This window comes from Narcine bancroftii, chromosome 11 (assembly GCF_036971445.1).
Source record: "Narcine bancroftii isolate sNarBan1 chromosome 11, sNarBan1.hap1, whole genome shotgun sequence".
In the NCBI taxonomy this organism is placed as follows: Eukaryota; Metazoa; Chordata; class Chondrichthyes; order Torpediniformes; family Narcinidae; genus Narcine; species Narcine bancroftii.
This window is the reverse complement of record NC_091479.1, coordinates 97,276,727-97,297,977: the sequence shown is the minus strand read 5'-3', so window position 1 is coordinate 97,297,977 and position 21,251 is coordinate 97,276,727. Positions and strand designations below refer to the sequence as shown.

General features: G+C 40.3%; 1 protein-coding gene across 2 annotated transcripts in view; it reads left to right on the top strand.

Annotated features, from left to right (window-relative positions):
* The window catches only part of lrig3 (leucine-rich repeats and immunoglobulin-like domains 3), a 53,968-nt gene that overhangs the window by 19,717 nt on the left and 13,000 nt on the right, over nucleotides 1-21,251 (top strand). For both annotated transcript variants that reach the window (XM_069904162.1, XM_069904160.1), the window contains exons 4-12: nucleotides 9,012-9,140; nucleotides 11,646-11,789; nucleotides 11,953-12,096; nucleotides 12,450-12,593; nucleotides 14,394-14,537; nucleotides 15,821-15,901; nucleotides 16,453-16,524; nucleotides 20,078-20,149; nucleotides 20,313-20,476. In XM_069904162.1, coding sequence (XP_069760263.1) covers nucleotides 9,012-9,140; nucleotides 11,646-11,789; nucleotides 11,953-12,096; nucleotides 12,450-12,593; nucleotides 14,394-14,537; nucleotides 15,821-15,901; nucleotides 16,453-16,524; nucleotides 20,078-20,149; nucleotides 20,313-20,476 — 1,094 coding nt within the window. The remainder of the gene's footprint in view (nucleotides 1-9,011; nucleotides 9,141-11,645; nucleotides 11,790-11,952; nucleotides 12,097-12,449; nucleotides 12,594-14,393; nucleotides 14,538-15,820; nucleotides 15,902-16,452; nucleotides 16,525-20,077; nucleotides 20,150-20,312; nucleotides 20,477-21,251) is intronic.

Below are 21,251 nucleotides of genomic sequence, written 5' to 3'. Positions count from 1 at the left end.
TAAAATTTCATGTTTAGTGCCAGGTATTCCAGGTTGAGAGATTCATTGCAATAAAATCCCTTCACCCCTGCCAGGCAAATCTGCAAGTAGGAAGATTGTAAGCAGAAGTTCACAAAGTTATCTGAAGTAGACCTCCCAGAAGTGAGCTCCGAAGTGGTATTGTAGGAGTTCATATGGTGGTGACTTGGCGAACAAATTGGTTATAGAGGGCAGTGTAAGAAATTAAAAGTTGCATTTGAATTAGTATGCCTATGAACTCATTTTTATGTGGGTGTGGGGAAGAATATGAATTGGTTTTGGAAAGAATCTCTTTTCTCCTCTTCCACTTTTAAACTGATTTCCTTGCAAGGAATGATTAATCATGTAAGTAGGAGTTCAACTCCAGCATATTTGCTGTTTCATTTTCACTTGTTTTGAATGTGTGTCCATACATTTTGACTAGAAAGTTATCATAGCTACATCTTGTTGTACCCTAACTTCAAACAAGATGGAAAAGATGAGAATTTGAGAAATGAAAGAAAAATTCTGGTTGAGATATCCTCCTGAAATGAATTCTTAAGTGAAATATGTAAATTGCTTTAAATGGAACTTAAATGGATAATTGGGAACACAAGTGACTGCACAGGCAGGGAATGTAACCAAAACTACTGTAAATGTGCCCAATGCTATTGGTTGAATGTCGGGCCTCTTTCTTTCTGTAATATCAGGACTCTTTATCTAAATCTCCATAATCTCTCCAGTTATTGTTGCACTTTCTCTCTGAGTTGAACAAACCCTACATTATTTAATAAGTTAAATTTGGAACGTTGCAAATCCATGTAAACTTGGTTTTCCTGCCAAGTAAATGTTGATGCTCCCAGTTTGTCCAATTGTGCACAAGTTCTAAAGGCAATGAAAATGCTGAGTTTGATATGCAGGCAAGATTGGTGAAACTGGTTCATTTCAGCTGTTAATTGTCACAATTTGGAAAATTTGAATAGAATTTGGAGCCTTTGATACCTTGTTCCTAAATTAAATGAACCGGTGGTTTTCAGTACCATTGGCAGTATTTTGTAACTCTGGATCATATCAAAGCAGAAACCAGTATGATTTTAAATAAAGGTTTACAAAGGTACAAATCCAGCTAGGTGGTCTATTTTAAATTTGAAAATAGACTTTAGTCACAAAAATGTACAGTGCAGGGTCTTTCCAAATTCATTGTCCTATTTGTATTAACTTTGTTATTGTACATTGTAGCCTCAACCATTTATCTTTGGAGGGGTCACAAATGTGTCCTCCATCCAGGGATCCCCACCAACGTTACCCCCAAAATGTCCAGTAACAAATGGATCTTAGACTATTGTCTTTCTTCCCCACACCCACGACTTGCGTTGGCTGTGTCAAGCCATGGTGCATCTCTCAGGGTGTATTCGTGCCTAGAATATGCCAATCAGCAACATTTTCTCGTGTCGTGCTAGTTCTTCTTTAGATTGGCTTCGCGGACGAAGATTTATGGAGGGGTATGTCCACGTCTGTTGCAGGCTCGTTGGTGACTGACAAGTCCGATGCGGGCCAGCAGGTATGGTTGCAGCGGTTGCAAGGAGAAATTGGTTGGTTGGGGTTGGGTGTTGGGTTTTTCCTCTTTTGTTTTTTGTCAGTGAGGTGGGCTCTGCGGTCTTCTTCAAAGGAGGTTGCTGCCCGCCAAACTGAGGCGCCAAGATGCACGGTTTGAGGCGATATCAGCCCACTGGCGGTGGTCAATGTGGCAGGCACCAAGAGATTTCTTTAGGCAGTCCTTGAACCTCTTCTTTGGTGCACCTCTGTCTCGGTGGCCAGTGGAGAGCTCGCCATAGAACACGATCTTGGGAAGGCGATGGTCCTCCATTCTGGAGACATGACCCACCCAACGCAGTTGGGTCTTCAGCAGCGTGGATTCGATGCTTGCGGATTCTGCCAGCTCGAGTACTTCGATGTTGGTGATGAAGTCATTCCAGTGAATGTTGAGGATGGAGCGGAGACAGCACTGATGGAAGCGTTCTAGGAGCTGAAGGTGATGCCGGTAGCAGAGCGTCGTGCTAGCAATAGCTGGTAAAAGTACCAACTTTTCCTTCTGATTTTTGGACTCTTGAAGTCCAGAAATAACCTTGAGCCCTTCAGTTTTGATGTGAACATTGCAAGACTAATGGGTAAAACTATTTGAATGTTCAGACAGTTTATATAAATGGTCTTGAATCTTCAATAGTTGGTTTTATATTCAAATTGGATATTTAGATTTAATTCTTCAAAGGCCCCATTATAAGTGTATATGTAGGTTTCAGTTTACAATATGCATCTGTCTTTTAACAGATTCATTAATTACCATTTTGTTGCTAATTTCAATGTCAAATACAGTACTATATTGCTAATACAAAATGCAAGTAGAACACAGGTAAATAAAACCCTTAAACCTACCATTCAACGTGATAGCTGATCTTCCCCAGGCTTTGACTTGACTCTGTTTCCCATTGTCCTGAACTTAAAGTGCCCCCGTTATTTACACTCCACAACCTTGAAAGAACTCCAGAGCTTTGCGTCCCTCTGTGGGGAGAATCTCAGGCCTCCTTGGAATCTTGTACCATTCAATAAAATCACCCATCATTTTTTAAACTCCCAAGGATATTGATCCAACTTTATGAGCCACCCATGAAATGGCAGCACTCCATGCTCAGTTGTCAATATAACAAACCTTTTGGTCACATGCATTCGTCTTATGGGCCCAAGTAAAAATTAGTTCTGCTTGAACAAAAGTGCAAGTAGTTAACAGTTGCAATTGGCTCCATGATTTGTTCCACAATTTTTCCTCTTGCAAGCCATATAACCGTTTACAGCACGGAAACAGGCCATGTCGGCCCTTCAAGTCCATACCGGTTCACTTGAACAACTCCACTAGCTCCTCCGCAAACTCCTGAGGAAACAGAGGCTCTCTCAGGTCACTACATCCTGAGGTTTTCCAGGTCCTCATAGATTCTCTTTATAAGACCCCGTTTTCTTGGATACTTTACTCCGTTCCATTCAACATGACTCTCTAAAACTAATAAATCCGAAATGCGATTGCAGGACTTGCGTGCAATAAAATGACCTGCAGTAAAGCAAGTCTGTAAATCTATTTGTATTATTTAATCATGCTTTTTTTGGCAGATTATATAAACAAAACAAATAACAATTTGTATTGGGCAACTTTAAAAAAAAAAATTCAGTGGCTAATAAGGGGGGAGGTTAAAGGGCTTTAAAAATTGAAGACTTGAATGTTCGAGGAGATTTGAATGATTTGTGTTGTGGCAGTTGAGATAGTTTTGGGAAATTTCCATAAAGCAGAAATGCAGTGATTGGCTCTGAGATTGTTAGAGTTTCATTATTAGTGTCACTTCTGACATTTGTGTAATTGTGAAGATTCATTTTTAAAAGCAGTTTTGTAGAATTCCAAATCGTGCAAGTGAAGAATAATAGTGATGTAACATTTTGCTTCGAGCATTTGTTTTGCCCTTTAACGAGTTCACAGCTGATTTGTGAGTTTCTCAGAAATGTGAGAAATACAGTTGGTTGTTGACATTTCTGCTTCGATGTATTTGTTACTATGAAGTTTCTGAACTAAAGTGAAAGGTAAAATCTCCAACCCAAACTGCTAAGTGCTGTTTCTGTGAAGCAAATTAAACAGAGCAACTCCTACCATATCTTTAAAGGTACAGGTTCCTAACCTTTTATCTGGGACGGGTCTGGATTTTGGATTCATTTTAAAATGGTGGTCCATTTAAGCCTGCCCAGGTTGCACTGCCACCTCTCTACCCCCTTGCCCACCTGGGTTGCCCTGCTGCCTTTATATCCTCACTTGATATGCGTAGGAATTTCTTCAGCCATAACATGGTAAATCTGGGGCATTTGTTGCGACAAGTTGAGGAGGCCAGATTATTGCTTATAGCAGCAGTGGGACTACGGCCACAGTCCACAGGAGCTGGCGTTCGCTCGGATGCGACACTCCTTCAGCTCACACGTTCAGGTGACAGAAAGGCATCTTCTCCGCGGCCACCTGAACGTACCAGCTGCACTCCCCTAGCCGCGTCAGCCGGTGCATTATCTGCGCCCGTGCACCTGAAAGCAGCTTTTGTTGTGAGCAAACTTGCTCATGAGACTACAGACAATCTCAACCAAGTATATGCATGACAGAACACCCAATCGCTGTGCTGCACTGCTGGTTAGACATTCAATTATAAAATCTTACTGTCATCCTCCTGTCAAGCCATTTTTAGATCCAGCTTGTAACCTCGTCTTGGGTCTCAAGTGCACTTTCTGTACCAACCTTCCATGGTGCAACCTTGTAAATAGCCCTGCTATAGTCTTTGTAGACCATTGCCTTTCTTTTATCAGTTTAATAATCACCAAAAAAAAACTCGCGTATGTGAGTCACCAAAACTGGTGATTCTCCTTAATCTGAGCCTGCCTTTGTAAATCTCATATCTTGAGATATTTTCCAGTACTTTCTCTACCACTGACATAGATTTAAGGTTCCTTTTATTGTCGCATGTAAATACATTTTTAAAAAAGTAATATGTGATGTACATTAACTTTTGTCTGGCATAAGGCAAAGAAAGAAAGAATCGCCTTGAGCTTTGGCTATCACCCCTAACAATAGGAGAAACAGAAGCAAGAGTCTCTTCAGAGTCACCGAATGCCCATAGATTGTACACAGCGAAGATTGGTAAGAACTTCTCCACAATCTCCGTCAGTCTTGAAGCACCACAGGGCTGAGTTCTTAGCCACTGCTCTACTCACTTCTACAACTGCGTGGCTCGGTATGACAATAACACCATCTACAAATTTGCCAACGATACCACGATAGTGGGTTGTATAAAGGAAGGGGATGAGTCAGCGTATAGGATGGAGATTGAAAATTTGGCCGAATGGTGCACCAACAACCACCTTGCACTCAATGTCACCAAAAACAAGGAGCTGATTGTTGACTTCAGGAAAGGAAAGCCAGAGGTGTGCAATCCGGTGATCATTGGGGAATCAGCGGTGGAGAGGATGAGCAAATTTCAGTTCATGGGAGGCACTATGTTGGAGGATCTTTCCTGGACACAGCGCACCAATGGCATTGTGAAGAAACCACGTCAGTACCTCTACTTTCTCAGGAGTTTGCAGAGGTTTGGTATGACATCAGAAAGTCTGGCAAATTTCTAGAGGTGAGGTGGAAAGGGTGCTGACTGGCTGGATCACGGTCTGCTATGGAAAGATCAATACCCCGATCATAAAGCCTTCCAATGTAGTCCAGTGGCACAGGCTGATTGGTCTACACTTTCCAGTCCACAATGCATGTCTCCAGATGCTTGCAGAAGAGTTGGGTTTTATGAAGGGTGCAACATTCAGTGGAGGATTAAAAACGCCCCTAACATTGGTAAAAATGGGGTTGACTTACAATTTAAAACACCACTCATTTTTACTAGAACTTTGTATCTTTGCCTCCTTGCACTTTTGAGTTTTCTAAAGCCCTGAAAAAGATAGTGGACACAGCCCAGGACTTCACAGGCAAAACCCTCCACATGCTCTGTTCTTGCTACTGCCATCAGGAAAGAGATAGAGGTGCCAAAAGACATGTACCACCAGATTCAGGAACAGCTGCTACCTCTCTACCATCAGACACCTCAATGACAAACTAAGACTTATTTAAGGACTCTTGTGCACTTGTTGATTTTCTTTTTGTTCTCTTTATATTGCACAGTCAGTTTGTTTACATTTGTTACCTGTTTACAATTCTTTGTTCATATGTTTTATGCTGTGTACAGTTTTTTTTTAAACCAATTAATGGTAATCCTGCAGGAAAAAGGAATCTCAGGGCTGTATGTGATGTTATGTATGTAGTCTGACAATAAATCTGAGATCCAACTTCAGCACTCCCCCAGCCTCTGCAGCCGTATCAAACTCCTGTTTGATCCATTGGCAACCTGAACTCCAGATCCAAACCTTTGACAAAATCAAAAAGCCTTCAGTGCCTGAGACTCCTTCAAGAGTCCTTCTTGCCCACTGCACGCCGTCGAATCCTGGCACTGATATCTGGATCACAAGAGCCTGTGTCCATTGGCCACTTTACCTCTCACTGATCCACTGCCTTGGTCAACATAGGGTTGTCTCCTCTGTTTCTTGTTCCCTACCTCCCTTGAATATGGGAGCAACATTAGCTATCCTTGAGTCTTCTGGTATCACTCATGACTATGGATGTTGCAAAAATCTGTCAGAGCCCATCAATCTCCACCCTTCCCATAACATCCTGGGATGAATTTCATCCGTTAGCTTGTTTCTCAAAGGATAATTTGTGTGGCCACGTGTGAACTCTTGTTATGATGCTGGGTGGAAAATAGAAGCTATTCTATCATAAAGCAAAGCCCCTCTATCCACAATGATATTTGTTTTGGGGTCTCTGGCAAGGGACCAAGATATTGGAGCAGTACATTGTTCCTCATCCAAGCTCACCAGTAAATCAAACTGAGCTTGGATGATTGAATGAGTAGACTAGGGGCTGGGCTTCAAAATACACTCTTCTGTACCAATCGAATGTGGAATCTGTTTCTTGATGACGGTAGTTATTGCCTGAAGCATATATTTTGGGACTTGATTGTAATTTTTATTATAACATTGTAGAAGTTGAGACTTGAGGATACAAATTTGGAGCCTCTCATTTATTTGCACTGATTGGGTTGAAGGAGTTTGGTGTCCTATAAGGAAGGGATTGAGGGATATCAGATATTTGGAACCATGAATATAGTCAATCTATCAAAAATTTCATTTTGAATAAAATTAATTTTCCCAAAAATTTTTTGGAGCAATTCTGGGTTGAATTTTAGCTTATTAGCATTGTAGAATCTTAATGATCTTTAATGCAGCTATCAGTATGTTCCGTGTATAATAGTGCATCATGGAAATGGCAAGTTAATGAAGCTTGTTTTCCAGAAAAGATGAATAGATATGGATATATATCCAAATTGTAATCCATAGCTTACTGAATATATTGTCATTTCTTGTGTTGATTACCATAAATATCCCATTAATATCCCTTTGCTTTCTCTGCTGCAATAGTAAAGATCTCCCAGTGGCCATCTATTTCAATTCCACACACTATTCCCACACTGACATGTTTGTCCATGGCTTCATGCTCTGCTAAATCAAGGCGACCCATAATTTGAAAGCACAACACTTTGTCTCTGCACTCACCAACCAGATGACATTAACATCAGATCCTCTCATTTCTGTTCAACTCAGCCCCTGAGTCTCTCTCTTTCCTGCTCCCTCTGACATTTTCCCTCCATCTCCTTTCCCCATTCCCTCATTAATCAGCTACCCACCCCATCACTTCTCAGCCTCTTTCTCTTCTTCCTTCGTACCTGTATCAACCTATTATTGGCCCATACTCCTCCCCTTCCCCCTACCACCTCCTCTTTCCCATCTTTTTATTCAGGTGCCTATCTTTTTTTGTTCATACCTTGAAGGGTTCAGGCCTGAAATGTTGGATACCCTTCTCAGATGTTGGGTAACCAGAATTTCTCCAGCACATTTGTGTATTGCACTCAACCCTAGGGTCTGTAGACTTTAATATATCATAGATTCCTAAGTAAACACTCATAAACTGCAAATTTGAGAAATTTTGATGTAGATAATGTGGCTTAGTTGGTAATACAGTCAAGCTTTTAATGAAGCCAATTAATATTTTTCTCTGTCCCTTCAAAAGACCAATTTAGATGAATGACCATTTAAATCTATTGAGATCTTTATGTACAAAATTAGACTTCTATTAATCCACTTGTATGTTTTACTTTCAATCAGTGGAAATAACTTTTCCTAGGGTTGCCCAATACTGTTCCAAAGCCCAGTTTTAATTCTAGCTCTAGTAGATTTGGTTAAAATCACAGTGCATCCAATTGGACTCCTTTGCATGATCCATGCTTGTTTGTATTGGGGTCTTCTCAGATAATGCTCTCCGTTATCAGAATCCACAGGAACCTCATCATGAGGTACAGTAAAACCCCTGGAATCTGGCACCTCTGGAAATTGATAGATGCCGGATAAATGCATATCGGTTGCTTGAGATGGCATATTGCTTGATTGGTGAGCTGACCACTGGGGGTACCAATTTTAAATGCCTCTACTTTAAAAAAAATAAATTTTTTTTTGCACAATTCTTTTGCCTGTTGCTTGAATTCTGGATAATGCAGATTTTACTGTAAATAGTGTCACTGGATACCTTGAAATGTAATATTTCAAAGGAACAGCTGGATGAGTTGTGTACAAAGGCGAAGAGGTCTCAGTCATTGTCAGAAATAAATTGGTAACTACACTGTACACCTGTTGAAGGAATGTAGTTTATCTGCTGCACAATAGTGGAGGGGAGTTATGTTAAAGGAGAACAGATAATAAAAACTAGATTCTCTCAAGATAGCCAGTTATCAATGGCTTGGATCTAACACTAGCAGTAAGGCTCGTGTATTCTTCGAATTACATTACTGTAAATGTCGAAATGGTGTGTGTTTGGCGGTTGGAGGATGTGGGGTTGGTGATGGTTAATTTTCTAGTGTACCTATGGAACAAAAGCGCCTTATTTCTGCTTTCATTTCAAATGGTTTCAAATTAGAATTTTAAACAAGTTAATTTGGACTATTGCTTGTGCTACATTTCAAAGATTAACCATTCACCTTTTGTCGACATGTTCTTAGGCATTCCACATCTTAACACTGCTTATACTGGTGATGTTAAGAATTTGTTTCTATTTGAATCATGTGTATTGTAAGCATATTTTATTTCCTTGGGGTGCTATTACATTAGTCTATTTTTTAAAATTAGATTAAAATACCTCAAGCGGTTTTTCTGTTTCTAATTTGAATAAGTGTGCTGATCTTGATGTATTTTGATATTTCATGCATGCTCATTAATGATAAGAATGGTTCTTCACTTTATTTCACAAGTTCCATTCCCATGAGGGGTTTCCCCAATTCTTTTTATTTTCTTTGTAGATCCAGTAACAAAATTGCTGAAGTGCAATCTGAACAGTTGATACCGTTTCAATCCTTGGAAACGCTTGATCTTAGTAACAATCAGATTTTTGAACTGACAAAATTTCCTCCTCTGCAACTTCGATATCTGTAAGTATATTGGGGTTCCTTGAAATGCATGTTCCTATGGTTTACTGCAGGAACTGAATTTAGGCACAAATGTGACTCTATAAGCAGAAAAATCTTTTGTATAATGGGAGTCTGTGTTCACATTGTCATGCCTTTCTTGGCTGGCTTTTCAGCTTGCAAGGCTATTTGTTTCCCCAAACGTCCCAAGGTTCTTCCAGCATGGTGCCAGTAATGACAGGTAGCAATCTCAATGGCAACTTGGACTTAATTTTGTCTGCTGTGTAGTTAACATAGGAGTAACTTCCTGAGTTTCTTCCTGAAGGTTATTGAAAACAGTCAAAAGATCAGATTAGGTGGGGTAGGTTTTGAGAAATATTGATGGCAGAGGTGCAACGATTGACAGAATTTTAAGGGTTAAGAGTACATTTGGAAGAAATTTAAGCAGGAGAGGGGTGGGGGTGCAAAATTATAGTTTATGGTTTGTGATGACCATCTCTTGACATTGAGAAATTTCCTTGAAAGCAATTTTATGATGAGGAGGTTACTAAATCATCATTTTAATTTTAATAATTATGAAAGTTTTAGCTATAGGACCTGTTGCAATGATCAATGTGATCTACCTCTGTATTTGTTGCACAAATAGAATTCATGTATCCTAAATCCTCATCGATCTCTGTTCAAGTTTTATTTATTTCCTGATATTTGTAATCCTATGTCATTGAGAAGGTGTGACACGTTGCATGATTTAACAATATGGATAATACAAAGTTTCCACAGATCAAGTTAATTTTTGTACAGTAAAATTGTTGACCAAGTTAATGTACAATTAACCCAAAGCTTGCATTACCCAACAAAAGATTTTTGATTAAAAGTTGAGTTCAAGTTGATCTGTGAAAGTTCCATTTTTTTTTACAATATCCTCGGTCCATTGTTTCATACTAAATGTCAATATTACTGAAGAACAGAAGAAAAGCATTATAATGTAATTGTGGTGTTTCCATGCATCTTCTGGAATGTTTCCTGTAAAGCTGTACTTTTAATATTAAAAAGCTATACTGATAAAGTAGTTATATACTGGGATGGCCAAATTTGCCTTACGTTGGAGCCACGTGCGATAAACTTCAGATGTTTGAGAGCCACAAGACATGAACACATATTACATACACGTTTTCACTCTTGCATGCATATTTGGTAACAAAAATCTACTGTATTTGGTGGCATGTAGGACCCCCAGGTTGTATATGTGGTGACATGTTGGGAGAGCATGGTATTGCTACTTGCCCCCAGTATCAGGAAGGGAGGGAGGGAATTCCCACTGTCTCCCCAGTATTTGTCAGGGCCCAGTACTAGGGAGGGATCCCCAGGATGTCACTCGAAGGCCCCTGAGTGCCACCACATGTAGCTCTAACCCCGCCACTGCCCCTGACCCTCCTCCTCCAATCACTTCTACTGCTGCTCCTATCCTGGACATAGAAGGTATACTTATCTGTTCATCCTAGCGTTCGCCCTCAATGAAGCAATGCCAAATAATACATGGCAAGACCTGGGGTACCCGTAAATACATTAAAACATGGACGTGCTTACCTGTAAATACACTAAAACATATACACTAAAAAAAAAATAATTTTTTTTAACATTCCCTGCTGAAATGGGGGGGGGGGTTGTATGCTGTCAAATATGGTAATATAAATTTTAAGTAACATGTGTAAATAGTATTCATGTAGTTTTTAAACTGCTAATTTAAATTAGTTTTAATAATCAAAAAGTACACCTACATATCAAATTTTTTCAAAAACTTTCACTGATTTTTCTGTGGAAATCTCTGCACGAGGAAGTAGATATTTAAGATGCAGTAAGATTTTTGTATTGTAGGGGAATTGGGTTATGGAGGAATGGCGGAACTGGGTCCATGGCCAGATCAGCTATGATCTCACTGATTGTGGGAGCAGGCTTGATGGTCTGGACGAACAACTCCTGTTGTGCTCTCTTTGGGAACACTGCTGCCAATGGTCTCTGCAGATTCCTGCACCATTGCAGCGTCCACAGTCGAGTGCATGATGCAGGAAGCAACCTGATGCAAAGCTGCCTCCTGTGGCAGAGCGCGGCCAGGGGCTCACAGCTCTACTCCTTTTGGCCCCACTCTCCACTCCCCTCTTCCCAGTCACCAGGAGGATGTGGGGGGTGGGGAATAGGAGAACTACTGCTGGGAGTAGAGGCTGAGGTATGCATTACATGTCAAAGAGCCACAAGTGACTCCCAAACAATGGTATGGCCATACCTGTTGTCATCAGTATAACCCTGTTTGTAACATTAAATATGCTTCCTCATCTATTAAGCAGAATGCAGTCTTGTATTTGAGTATTAAGCTGATTGATTGCCTCTGTCTTGCCCAAAAGGCTGTTCTTTGTTTTCGAGAATGGATAGGGCAAGAGGCATTGACTAAATTCAGAAATTGGATGAGATTTGTTCAATAAACAATTCTCTAAATGCCTTTTGGAATACTTTTACAAATGTGATATTTTGTAGGTACATCAATAATAACAAAATAACTTCTCTGGATCCTGGTTGCTTTGACAATCTTTCGCAAACACTTCAAGTCTTGAAGCTAAACAGGAACAAAATTTCAGCAATTCCTTCCAAGATGTTTAAGCTGCCACGTCTCCAGCACTTGTAAGTTAATTTTCTACCAAAATAACAGAAGATACTAAATTTGAAATGTTTGGTCCCTTTCCTGCCCACTCCCTCCCTCCTCTGCCTCCACCTAAGTTGACCAATTTTGTCCCAAGAAATAGGTGTTACTCTCTAAGATCAATTTTTCTTTATTTCGCTGCAGGGAACTTAGCCGTAACAAAATTAAAAAAGTGGAGGGCCTTGCATTTCAAGGACTTAGTGCTTTGAAATCTCTAAGATTACAAAGAAATGGCATTAGTCAACTCATGGATGGAGCTTTCTGGGGACTGAGCAACATCGAGATCTTGTGAGACTGTTTTTAATTATTAATTATTTGTATGTGAATAATTACCAAAGATAGATTTGTAAATCTTTATAGATAGTGAAGGATTTTGTTCAGAGGTTCACTAGCTGCAATTTTAACTGATTTTTGTTTTAAACAAAGAAGCATTTGGTTCAGCAAAGTATGTAAAGACTTGTTTGTAAAATGAGCTGCTTTACTACCTTTTTGGCCTCGCAGCTTTGGCATTTGACTCTTGTTACTTCAAATCCAGCCTCATGGCTTCAATGTTTAAATTGCTTTTTAACTGCATGGCAAATGGGTGAAAGACTAATAAAACCCCATTTTTGGGCTAATGGAAGCTGTTTTTTTCTCCCCAGACAACTGGATTTTAACAATTTGACTGAAGTAACGAAAGGGTGGTTGTATGGCTTACTGCTGTTGCAACAACTTAACCTTAGCCAGAATGCCATCAGTAAGATCAACCCAGATGCCTGGGAATTCTGCCAAAAACTCAGCGAGCTGTGAGTATCTTTTATTCCATTCCAGTTTCTGTGTGGACAGCATGCCAAAATGTTAGCTCTGTGATTGGGATTTCTTTCATATGAAGATGACCAAAGCAGGGGTTCTAATGAGATGTGAGATGCAAGATTTCTTTTTCAAACCACAAACAACTTGTTGGTTCTGTGGTGGGTGATATTTGATGTTTTTTTTTGTTTTGGAGCGGTCTTATCAAATGAGATTATTTTGGTAATTTGATACCATGTGATTTGGAAAACCTCTTGGAATCTAGCTTAAAAACCAGACAAATTGTGCATTGATTTATACCTGCATTAAGAGGAACCGAAATTTTCCCAATTTCATGGTCAACAATCATCCATCAACCAACACCATTAAAAACAAATTTGTCTCATTTACTTTTTATGGGACTGCTCTGTACAGATTGCATTTGGCTGTAATGCACCTCGAGGGATTTAGGTGATGTATTGTGGTTTAAAGGGAGAATTTGTTTATTTTTAATAGCATTGCTTAACTCATGGCATCTGGTAAGAAGTATCAAGCAGATGCATATTCTTTGCATTAATTGCAATGGCAAATGCCTACACTAGATAGAAACTTTGCCCAAAGGTTTGAGAACAAATGCTCTTGTTGATTGACATTTGTTTCAAAATGTGTTAAGATTTTTTGGAGCTTTTCAGAACAGAAGAGGAAAATCCATAGAATGCTTGCAGACTTTTGTAGGCATGATGTGACTAGTTGCCAACAAAACATTCTACTTGATGCTTCCATTCACCAGAACCACTATGAATAATACGCTTAGCCATTTAGCCCAGACCTCTGGGTTGACGTGACGGGAGGGATGCCTCACTCATTGACTTTTAAGATTTTTCAAATCAGACAAGATTCGAGTGTGGTAACTATTACCAAACAATACATTCTTTTGTAGTTGTCTCTGTGTCTATTCATGAAAATGATGATATTTATTACTTGCTTTAAATGGTGCAATGATCTCTGTGATACTTCAAGTCGAAAAAAACATTGGTTCATCTTCCCTTCCTATCACCCACTTCACTAATTGCATAATTTTCCCACTGTTCCTGGAATTGAACTGTCACCTTAATATATGCATTTTAATTTGGATTCCAGGCATTGGTAAAACTGGGTCTACAAGTTTGTGACTTTTCTATATAAAACTGATTCAATTGTGTAATAATAAAGATGAATAGATCTAAATTAGTCCAGAAAATAAAAGTTTGACTGAGTAGGAACAAATTAAACTTGCAGGTCTCTCAAGTGGCAGTGCAGAACACATGCCAGCAATAGACTTGAAGCAAAAGTTTGGCTCTAGTCTACTTCTATTACAATACAAAACCAATCAATTTCGTCAATCAGATACGGTTGGGTCTTGAAGAAATTCTGCAATTTGATGTTGCTTTGTGTGACAGTGGATGATAAGAACATGAAGGTTATTTGAAGATTGGTCAGCAAGGAGGAAAGTCTCCCCACAAGTGTGAAACACCCACACCTGGAGTCCTGACATTGTCCTCGCCTTATTCTTGTTCATTAAGTATTAATTGATTGTGACCTTGCCCATGCTCGAACCCGGCTACAGTGAAATGCAACTGTTCTGATATGCTGAATGAGTCCTTTTGAACCAGAGCAGGGATGTTCATTCCTAGGATTTGGAATGGAACTGGTCCCCAGATGGACTTAATGGACTGAGAAAAATAGAAATTAAAATTACTTAAATATGCTGGGTATAAATTTTTCAGTAGCTATTTTGCTTTCTGTATGAAATGCTAAACTTAATTTCTAATTGACAGAGATGTCTCATTTAATGAGCTAACGCGACTAGAGGATTCCAGCTTTGTTGGTCTGAGCCTCCTTGGTCAGTTGTATATAGGAAATAACCAAGTGAGTTATATAGCTGACGGTGCCTTTGGAGGACTATCCAGTTTACACAATCTGTAAGTTTTCATGGCTTTAATGATGTGCTTTGAGTAGCTTTTGCTAGTTGGACAATTTATGCATTTTCTTTGGGGTTATTTTCATGCAGGATGAAAGTTAGTGGCATCTTTGTCAACATTGTGTGTGTGTGTGTTGTCCTTTGCTGGTGAATCTTTTGTGCGTGCAAGCCCTGCATCTACGTGCAAGTGAATCGGGTCCCTCCATGTACTGGTCTGATGTGCTTGAGGATCCAGAAGCATGTTAAAGCATTGTTACAACAGCGTTTCAGTGCCATATTATCATCTTCTGGTATCATTTACCCAGTTGAGCAGCCCAGGCAGCATTTATGTGAAATGCTTATTGGCAGCCTTCCAGAATGCAAAATAATTCCTTTCAACTGTTATGTTCCTGTAGTGGGGAAAGATCCAGTACCCAGGTTAGACCTATTGTGCAGGGCACCAGTATTATGTACAAGGTTCATTTCTGTAGCTGATTTTAACGAGTCTGATGTATTATAACTAATCTATGGAAACCCAAATAATTGATATGATAGACTTGTGAATAATATTACCTGTAGCTAAGTGAAAGCTTGGTGCAGTTTGAAAGCTTGAAACCATGTAATGGATAAGGGGTTGAAATTCATGGAATATAAAGCATTTGTAAGGCCTATGTAGCTGGAACTGACCTAGAAGTAATTGCAAGTTTTACATAGCCAGTCCTAACAGTCATTGGTAGATTTTATAGGAGTTAATAACAGTAGTCGAGCTGTTTTTTGAATTCTGGATATTAACCCTTGGGACTCTGTGTTCTGGACTACTAACTATCGACTCAGTGTCCCTGTTTTCTGGGACTGGTTTTGTATCCAACCAGCCAGTTCGTGCTAGTGTTCATACTATAGTTTACCCATGGACCCAATTTGGAGTATATATTATGAAAGGTTAAAAATGGCCAAAGTCCAACAGTTAACTGCCAGATTTGGATCATAAGGACTTTTTAAAAAGTCTTCCGGGCAACAAAATATTTTTTTGTTTAAAAGGCAATTATTGTGAATATTGGCCTTGATTATTTGTTATTGGAATTGCAGATTAAGCTTGATCAGACTTTTGGAAATCTGGTATCAATTTTTGTGCCATATTTAGTAATGTAAAATTATACATTTTGTTGAAATGAGTAAATTTCAACATCTTTTTTGGTCAAAGTTCATTGGTATGAAAATTAAAAATTAGTATGTTAGAGAATGCTTACCTATTCTCTCTTCCTCTTCTCCACCTCTTCCTCATTACCCCTCCCAAATGCTCGTCAGAGACCTGAAAAATAATGAAATTTCATGGACTATTGAAGATATGAATGGGGCTTTCTCTGAATTAAGCAAACTCAGGAAATTGTAAGTGATCTTAGTTTTTGCCCCGTCTAAATATTCAGATGTTCTATGTTGTGGTATTTTGTGCATTTGTATATATAGTTGGATCAGAAGTGACTTCAGAATATTGAAGATTTTTCAGACTTTAAGACTTTTGATGTGGAAAATGAGAATTCAATACCTTTGTGGGATAGGGAAGAATGCTTGAAGGTACACTTAGAGCAGGACAGCCTAATAGGGTTTCAAATGATTTTGAAAACCAAGTTCATGGTCAAGATCATACTGGAATAATAAAAATCATGCCAAGGTTTCCAAATATGACTTTTTGCAGAGAAAATAAAACCAGCAATAAAGTTCGGTTGCTTGATTAAATCCTAGGCGTTAGTTAACTTGGCTTCAAAATTGACTTAATATAATAATGCTTTAGTGATTATTTTAAAAAGGGTTCACCCTCTTGTTGAAAGGAGTATGTTGGAATATAGAGGGAGATGTATGGTGAAGAAAGAATACTGCTGTTTATTCCTCATGTTCAAATATGCATATTTTGATTTCTATGTTAAATGCTTATTCACCAGGGGACTACAAGGAAACAGAATTCGATCAATCACAAGAAAAGCATTTTCTGGTCTGGATGCACTTGAACATCTGTAAGTATTCTGGAATTCTAGCACTGCATGGCAAGCATGTCTTTGGGACTACTTTCTAGAGTTCCAGTTACTGCATTGTAGATTGGCAAAATAGATTCCCGGAATATGGGGGATGGAAGATTGCCCTCTGAAGACCTGGAGAATTCTGGGCTTTAGTCAAAAATTTAAATTTGCGAAGTGGCCTTAATATGCAAGTCTAGGAATGATTCTGTGATGGATTATATCATTTTATATTGTATATAGATATGTTTTTGAAGGAGATAGATTGTGGGAGTAGTAGAGGTCGCACACAAACACTTCACAAAACGGATTTCATTTAAAATGAAAGAGCTCTGGCCCCAGTTCCTTTGTAAAGACAATGGAAACTGCTTTTCTGAAGGTTTTCACAAGGATCTGCAAACAGAAGAACCTGAGCTCGAGAAACTTCAAAGGCAGGTATAAATGGATTCTTTGGCTTGGCTTCACGGACGAAGATTTATGGAGGGGGTAAAAAGTCCACGTCAGCTGCAGGCTCGTTTGTGGCTGACAAGTCCGATGCGGGACAGGCAGACACGATTGCAGCGGTTGCAGGGGAAAATTGGTTGGTTGGGGTTGGGTGTTGGGTTTTTCCTCCTTTGCCTTTTGTCAGTGAGGTGGGCTCTGCGGTCTTCTTCAAAGGAGGTTGCTGCCCGCCAAACTGTGAGGCGCCAAGATGCACGGTTTGAGGCGTTATCAGCCCATTGGCGGTGGTCAATGTGGCAGGCACCAAGAGATTTCTTTAGGCAGTCCTTGTACCTTTTCTTTGGTGCACCTCTGTCACGGTGGCCAGTGGAGAGCTCGCCATATAACACGATCTTGGGAAGGCGATGGTCCTCCATTCTGGAGACGTGACCCATCCAGCGCAGCTGGATCTTCAGCAGCGTGGACTCGATGCTGTCGACCTCTGCCATCTCGAGTACTTCGACGTTAGGGATGTAAGCGCTCCAATGGATGTTGAGGATGGAGCGGAGACAACGCTGGTGGAAGCGTTCTAGGAGCCGTAGGTGGTGCCGGTAGAGGACCCATGATTCGGAGCCGAACAGGAGTGTGGGTATGAAAACGGCTCTGTATACGCTTATCTTTGTGAGGTTTTTCAGTTGGTTGTTTTTCCAGACTCTTTTGTGTAGTCTTCCAAAGGCGCTATTTGCCTTGGCGAGTCTGTTGTCTATCTTATTGTCGATCCTTGCATCTGATGAAATGGTGCAGCCGAGATAGGTAAACTGGTTGACCGTTTTGAGTTTTGTGTGCCCGATGGAGATGTGGGGGGGCTGGTAATCATGGTGGGGAGCTGGCTGATGGAGGACCTCAGTTTTCTTCAGGCTGACTTCCAGGCCAAACATTTTGGCAGTTTCCGCAAAGCAGGACGTCAAGCGGTGAAGAGCTGGCTCTGAATGGGCAACTAAAGCGGCATCGTCTGCAAAGAGTAGTTCACGGACAAGTTTCTCTTGTGTCTTGGTGTGAGCTTGCAGGCGCCTCAGATTGAAGAGACTGCCATCCGTGCGGTACCGGATGTAAACAGCGTCTTCATTGTTGGGGTCTTTCATGGCTTGGTTCAGCATCATGCTGAAGAAGATTGAAAAGAGGGTTGGTGCGAGAACACAGCCTTGCTTCACGCCATTGTTAATGGAGAAGGGTTCAGAGAGCTCATCAAATGGATTATTGTTTTTGAAAACAACAGTTGAACGGACTCAGAAGATTGGGTCTAGCGCTGCAATCTGTCTGAATGCAGTTTGCTATTCTAAGATCATGTGGTTTTGCAAGCGCAGAGAGAAAACTGGTTTCTGCAGCATGGCAAGCTGGCAGCTGGTTTAAAACCACATTTTGAAGACTGGCTGAGAGTTCTGAGTTTAGCCTGTTGAAACAACCTTTGTGGTCCATACCAAAGGAAATGGCTGGCTAGAGTGCTTCACCTGAAATAAGGCAAACAAAAAGGAATTTTGTGGTGACCTGCAAAAGAGAGGTTATCATCAGGGTTTTCCAAGCTTCGGAAAGACACTGAAGTGGCTGATCGGAGGGAATCAGTTTTTGTGTGTCTAACGAGCAACAAATCTCTCTCCGAGCCCAACAAGAATCTTCCTGAGTGGTAACCAATTACTTTTAAACACCAGGGCTTAGTGAAAATTCATAAATGTTAAATTCCGTGCACAGTATAAGAATTGCCTGATACTGGTGAACTTGGAGGAGTGAGAAGTGAAATTGGACTGTGAATCAAAGAACTTTTCTGAATTACACATGCGCTTGGAATTAGAAGGGGGTTAAGTTAATATCTCCGCTCCATCCTCAACATTCATTGGAGCGACTTCATCTCCAACATCGAAGTACTCGAGATGGCAGAGGCGGACAGCATTGAATCCACGCTGCTGAAGATCAAACTGCGCTGAGTAGGTCATGTCTCCAGAATGAAGGACCATCGCCTTCCCAAGATCGTGTTATATGGCGAGCTCTCCACTGGCCACCGAGACAGAGGTGCACCAAAGAAGAGGTACAAGGACTGCCTAAAGAAATCTCTTGGTGCCTGCCCCATTGACCACCGCCAGTGTCTGATATCGTCTCAAACTGTGCATCTTGGCGCCTCACAGCAACCTCCTTTGAGGAAGACCGCACTGACAAAAGACAAAGGAGGAAAAACCCAACACCCAACCCCAACCAACCAATTTTCCCTTGCAACCGCTGCAACCGTGTCTGCCTGTCCCGCATCGGACTTGTCAGCCACAAACGAGCCTGCAGCTGACGTGGACATTACCCCTCCATAAATCTTTGTTCGCGAAGCCAAGCCAAAGAAGAAGAAGAAAGAAAGTTAATAGTAAGTTAAAGTTTGATCCTGTTTTTATGTTTAAAGAAAATTTAAATTAACTTTTGTTTAACCATTTGTCTTGGTGAATTTCAATTGCTGCTGGGTTTTGGGGTCCTCTGGACCTGTAACAATTTCTTTTTTGTGGGATGCTTAGTTTCAAGGCATAGATAGGCTGTTTAGGGCTGATATGATGAAATTCACTTGTCTGGATGCTTGTAAACATTAGAATCCTCTTCATAGGAGGCCTCTGGGTCATGAGTTGAATATGAATCAATAAAAATAGAATTTCTCAATAGAAAGATCCTTTTCAGATGCAGTAAGTCACTATTTCAGTGCATTATGTAAATTGTACATTGTATATGCCAATAAACTCATTATCATTATCAATCTATTTTTGCCCATTTAATGGTTTGGAGATAAGGACTTGAAATGCAAGATCTGCTATAATCTTGTTTTCTGATTAATTAAAAAACAAGTTGTGATTTTTATCATTGGGTCGATTGAAAAGAGATGAAATCATAAATACCCATTGCTTGATTTAAGTTTTGATTATTACACAAGAAACTTGATTGTTCAGGGTTTTTTGGCAATGAAGAACTATTGACCAGGACATTTCTGAATTGGGCAAAATTATAAAGGCAATTGAATTAACATTGACGAAAAATTTACAAATGCAGATATTTTAAAGTTAATGGGGATGATACTTTTAATTGGTGAATCTGTTTTTATTTTATTTTTCAGTGATCTGAGCAATAATGCAATTATGTCTGTCCAGAGCAACACCTTTTCTCAGATGAAGAAACTTCATGAATTGTGAGTGAGATGATTGCAGACATTATTTAACATGAAATGGAAGTCACCTTGTAGTCTTTTGTCGTTTAACTTAACATTTAAAGTTGTGGTTGCGCAGTTTAGATGCAGACAATATTTTCTTTTGGTTTTTATTCCAATTGGATAATGATGACTTGTTCCTCAGATACTTGAACACTTCAAGCCTGCTTTGTGATTGTCAGCTGAAATGGCTGCACCAGTGGGCAATCGATCATGGATTTCAACCTTTCATTAATGCAAGTTGTGCTCATCCCCAGTGGCTGAAAGGAAAAAGTATATTTGCTACTAAACCAGAAGATTTTGTCTGTGGTGAGTTGTTTTGTTTAAAGACCGCAGATTAAATCTTAAACCATGAGAGCAAAGTGATAAATGCATGATCCATATGAACAATCCTTGTGAGGAAGGGTTCTGGCCTGAAACTTCAACCATTCTTTTTCTCCCACTGATGCTGCCTGGCCCGCTGAGCTCCTCCAGCAGATTGTTCCAGATTCCAGCATTGGTAGTTTCTTGTGTCTTCTGAATAATTTTGTTTTGATCGTTTTTCTTTTTTCAAACTTCTTGTTAACATTTCATAATATATACAGCATTTTTTTCTTTGGCTTGGCTTCGCGGACGAAGATTTATGGAGGGGGTAAAAAGTCCACGTCAGCTGCAGGCTCGTTTGTGGCTGACAAGTCCGATGCGGGACAGGCAGACACGATTGCAGCGGTTGCAGGGGAAAATTGGTTGGTTGGGGTTGGGTGTTGGGTTTTTCCTCCTTTGCCTTTTGTCAGTGAGGTGGGCTCTGCGGTCTTCTTCAAAGGAGGTTGCTGCCCGCCAAACTGTGAGGCGCCAAGATGCACGGTTTGAGGCGTTATCAGCCCACTGGCGGTGGTCAATGTGGCAGGCACCAAGAGATTTCTTTAGGCAGTCCTTGTACCTTTTCTTTGGTGCACCTCTGTCACGGTGGCCAGTGGAGAGCTCGCCATAGAACACGATCTTGGGAAGGCGATGGTCCTCCATTCTGGAGACGTGACCCATCCAGCGCAGCTGGATCTTCAGCAGCGTGGACTCGATGCTGTCGACCTCTGCCATCTCGAGTACT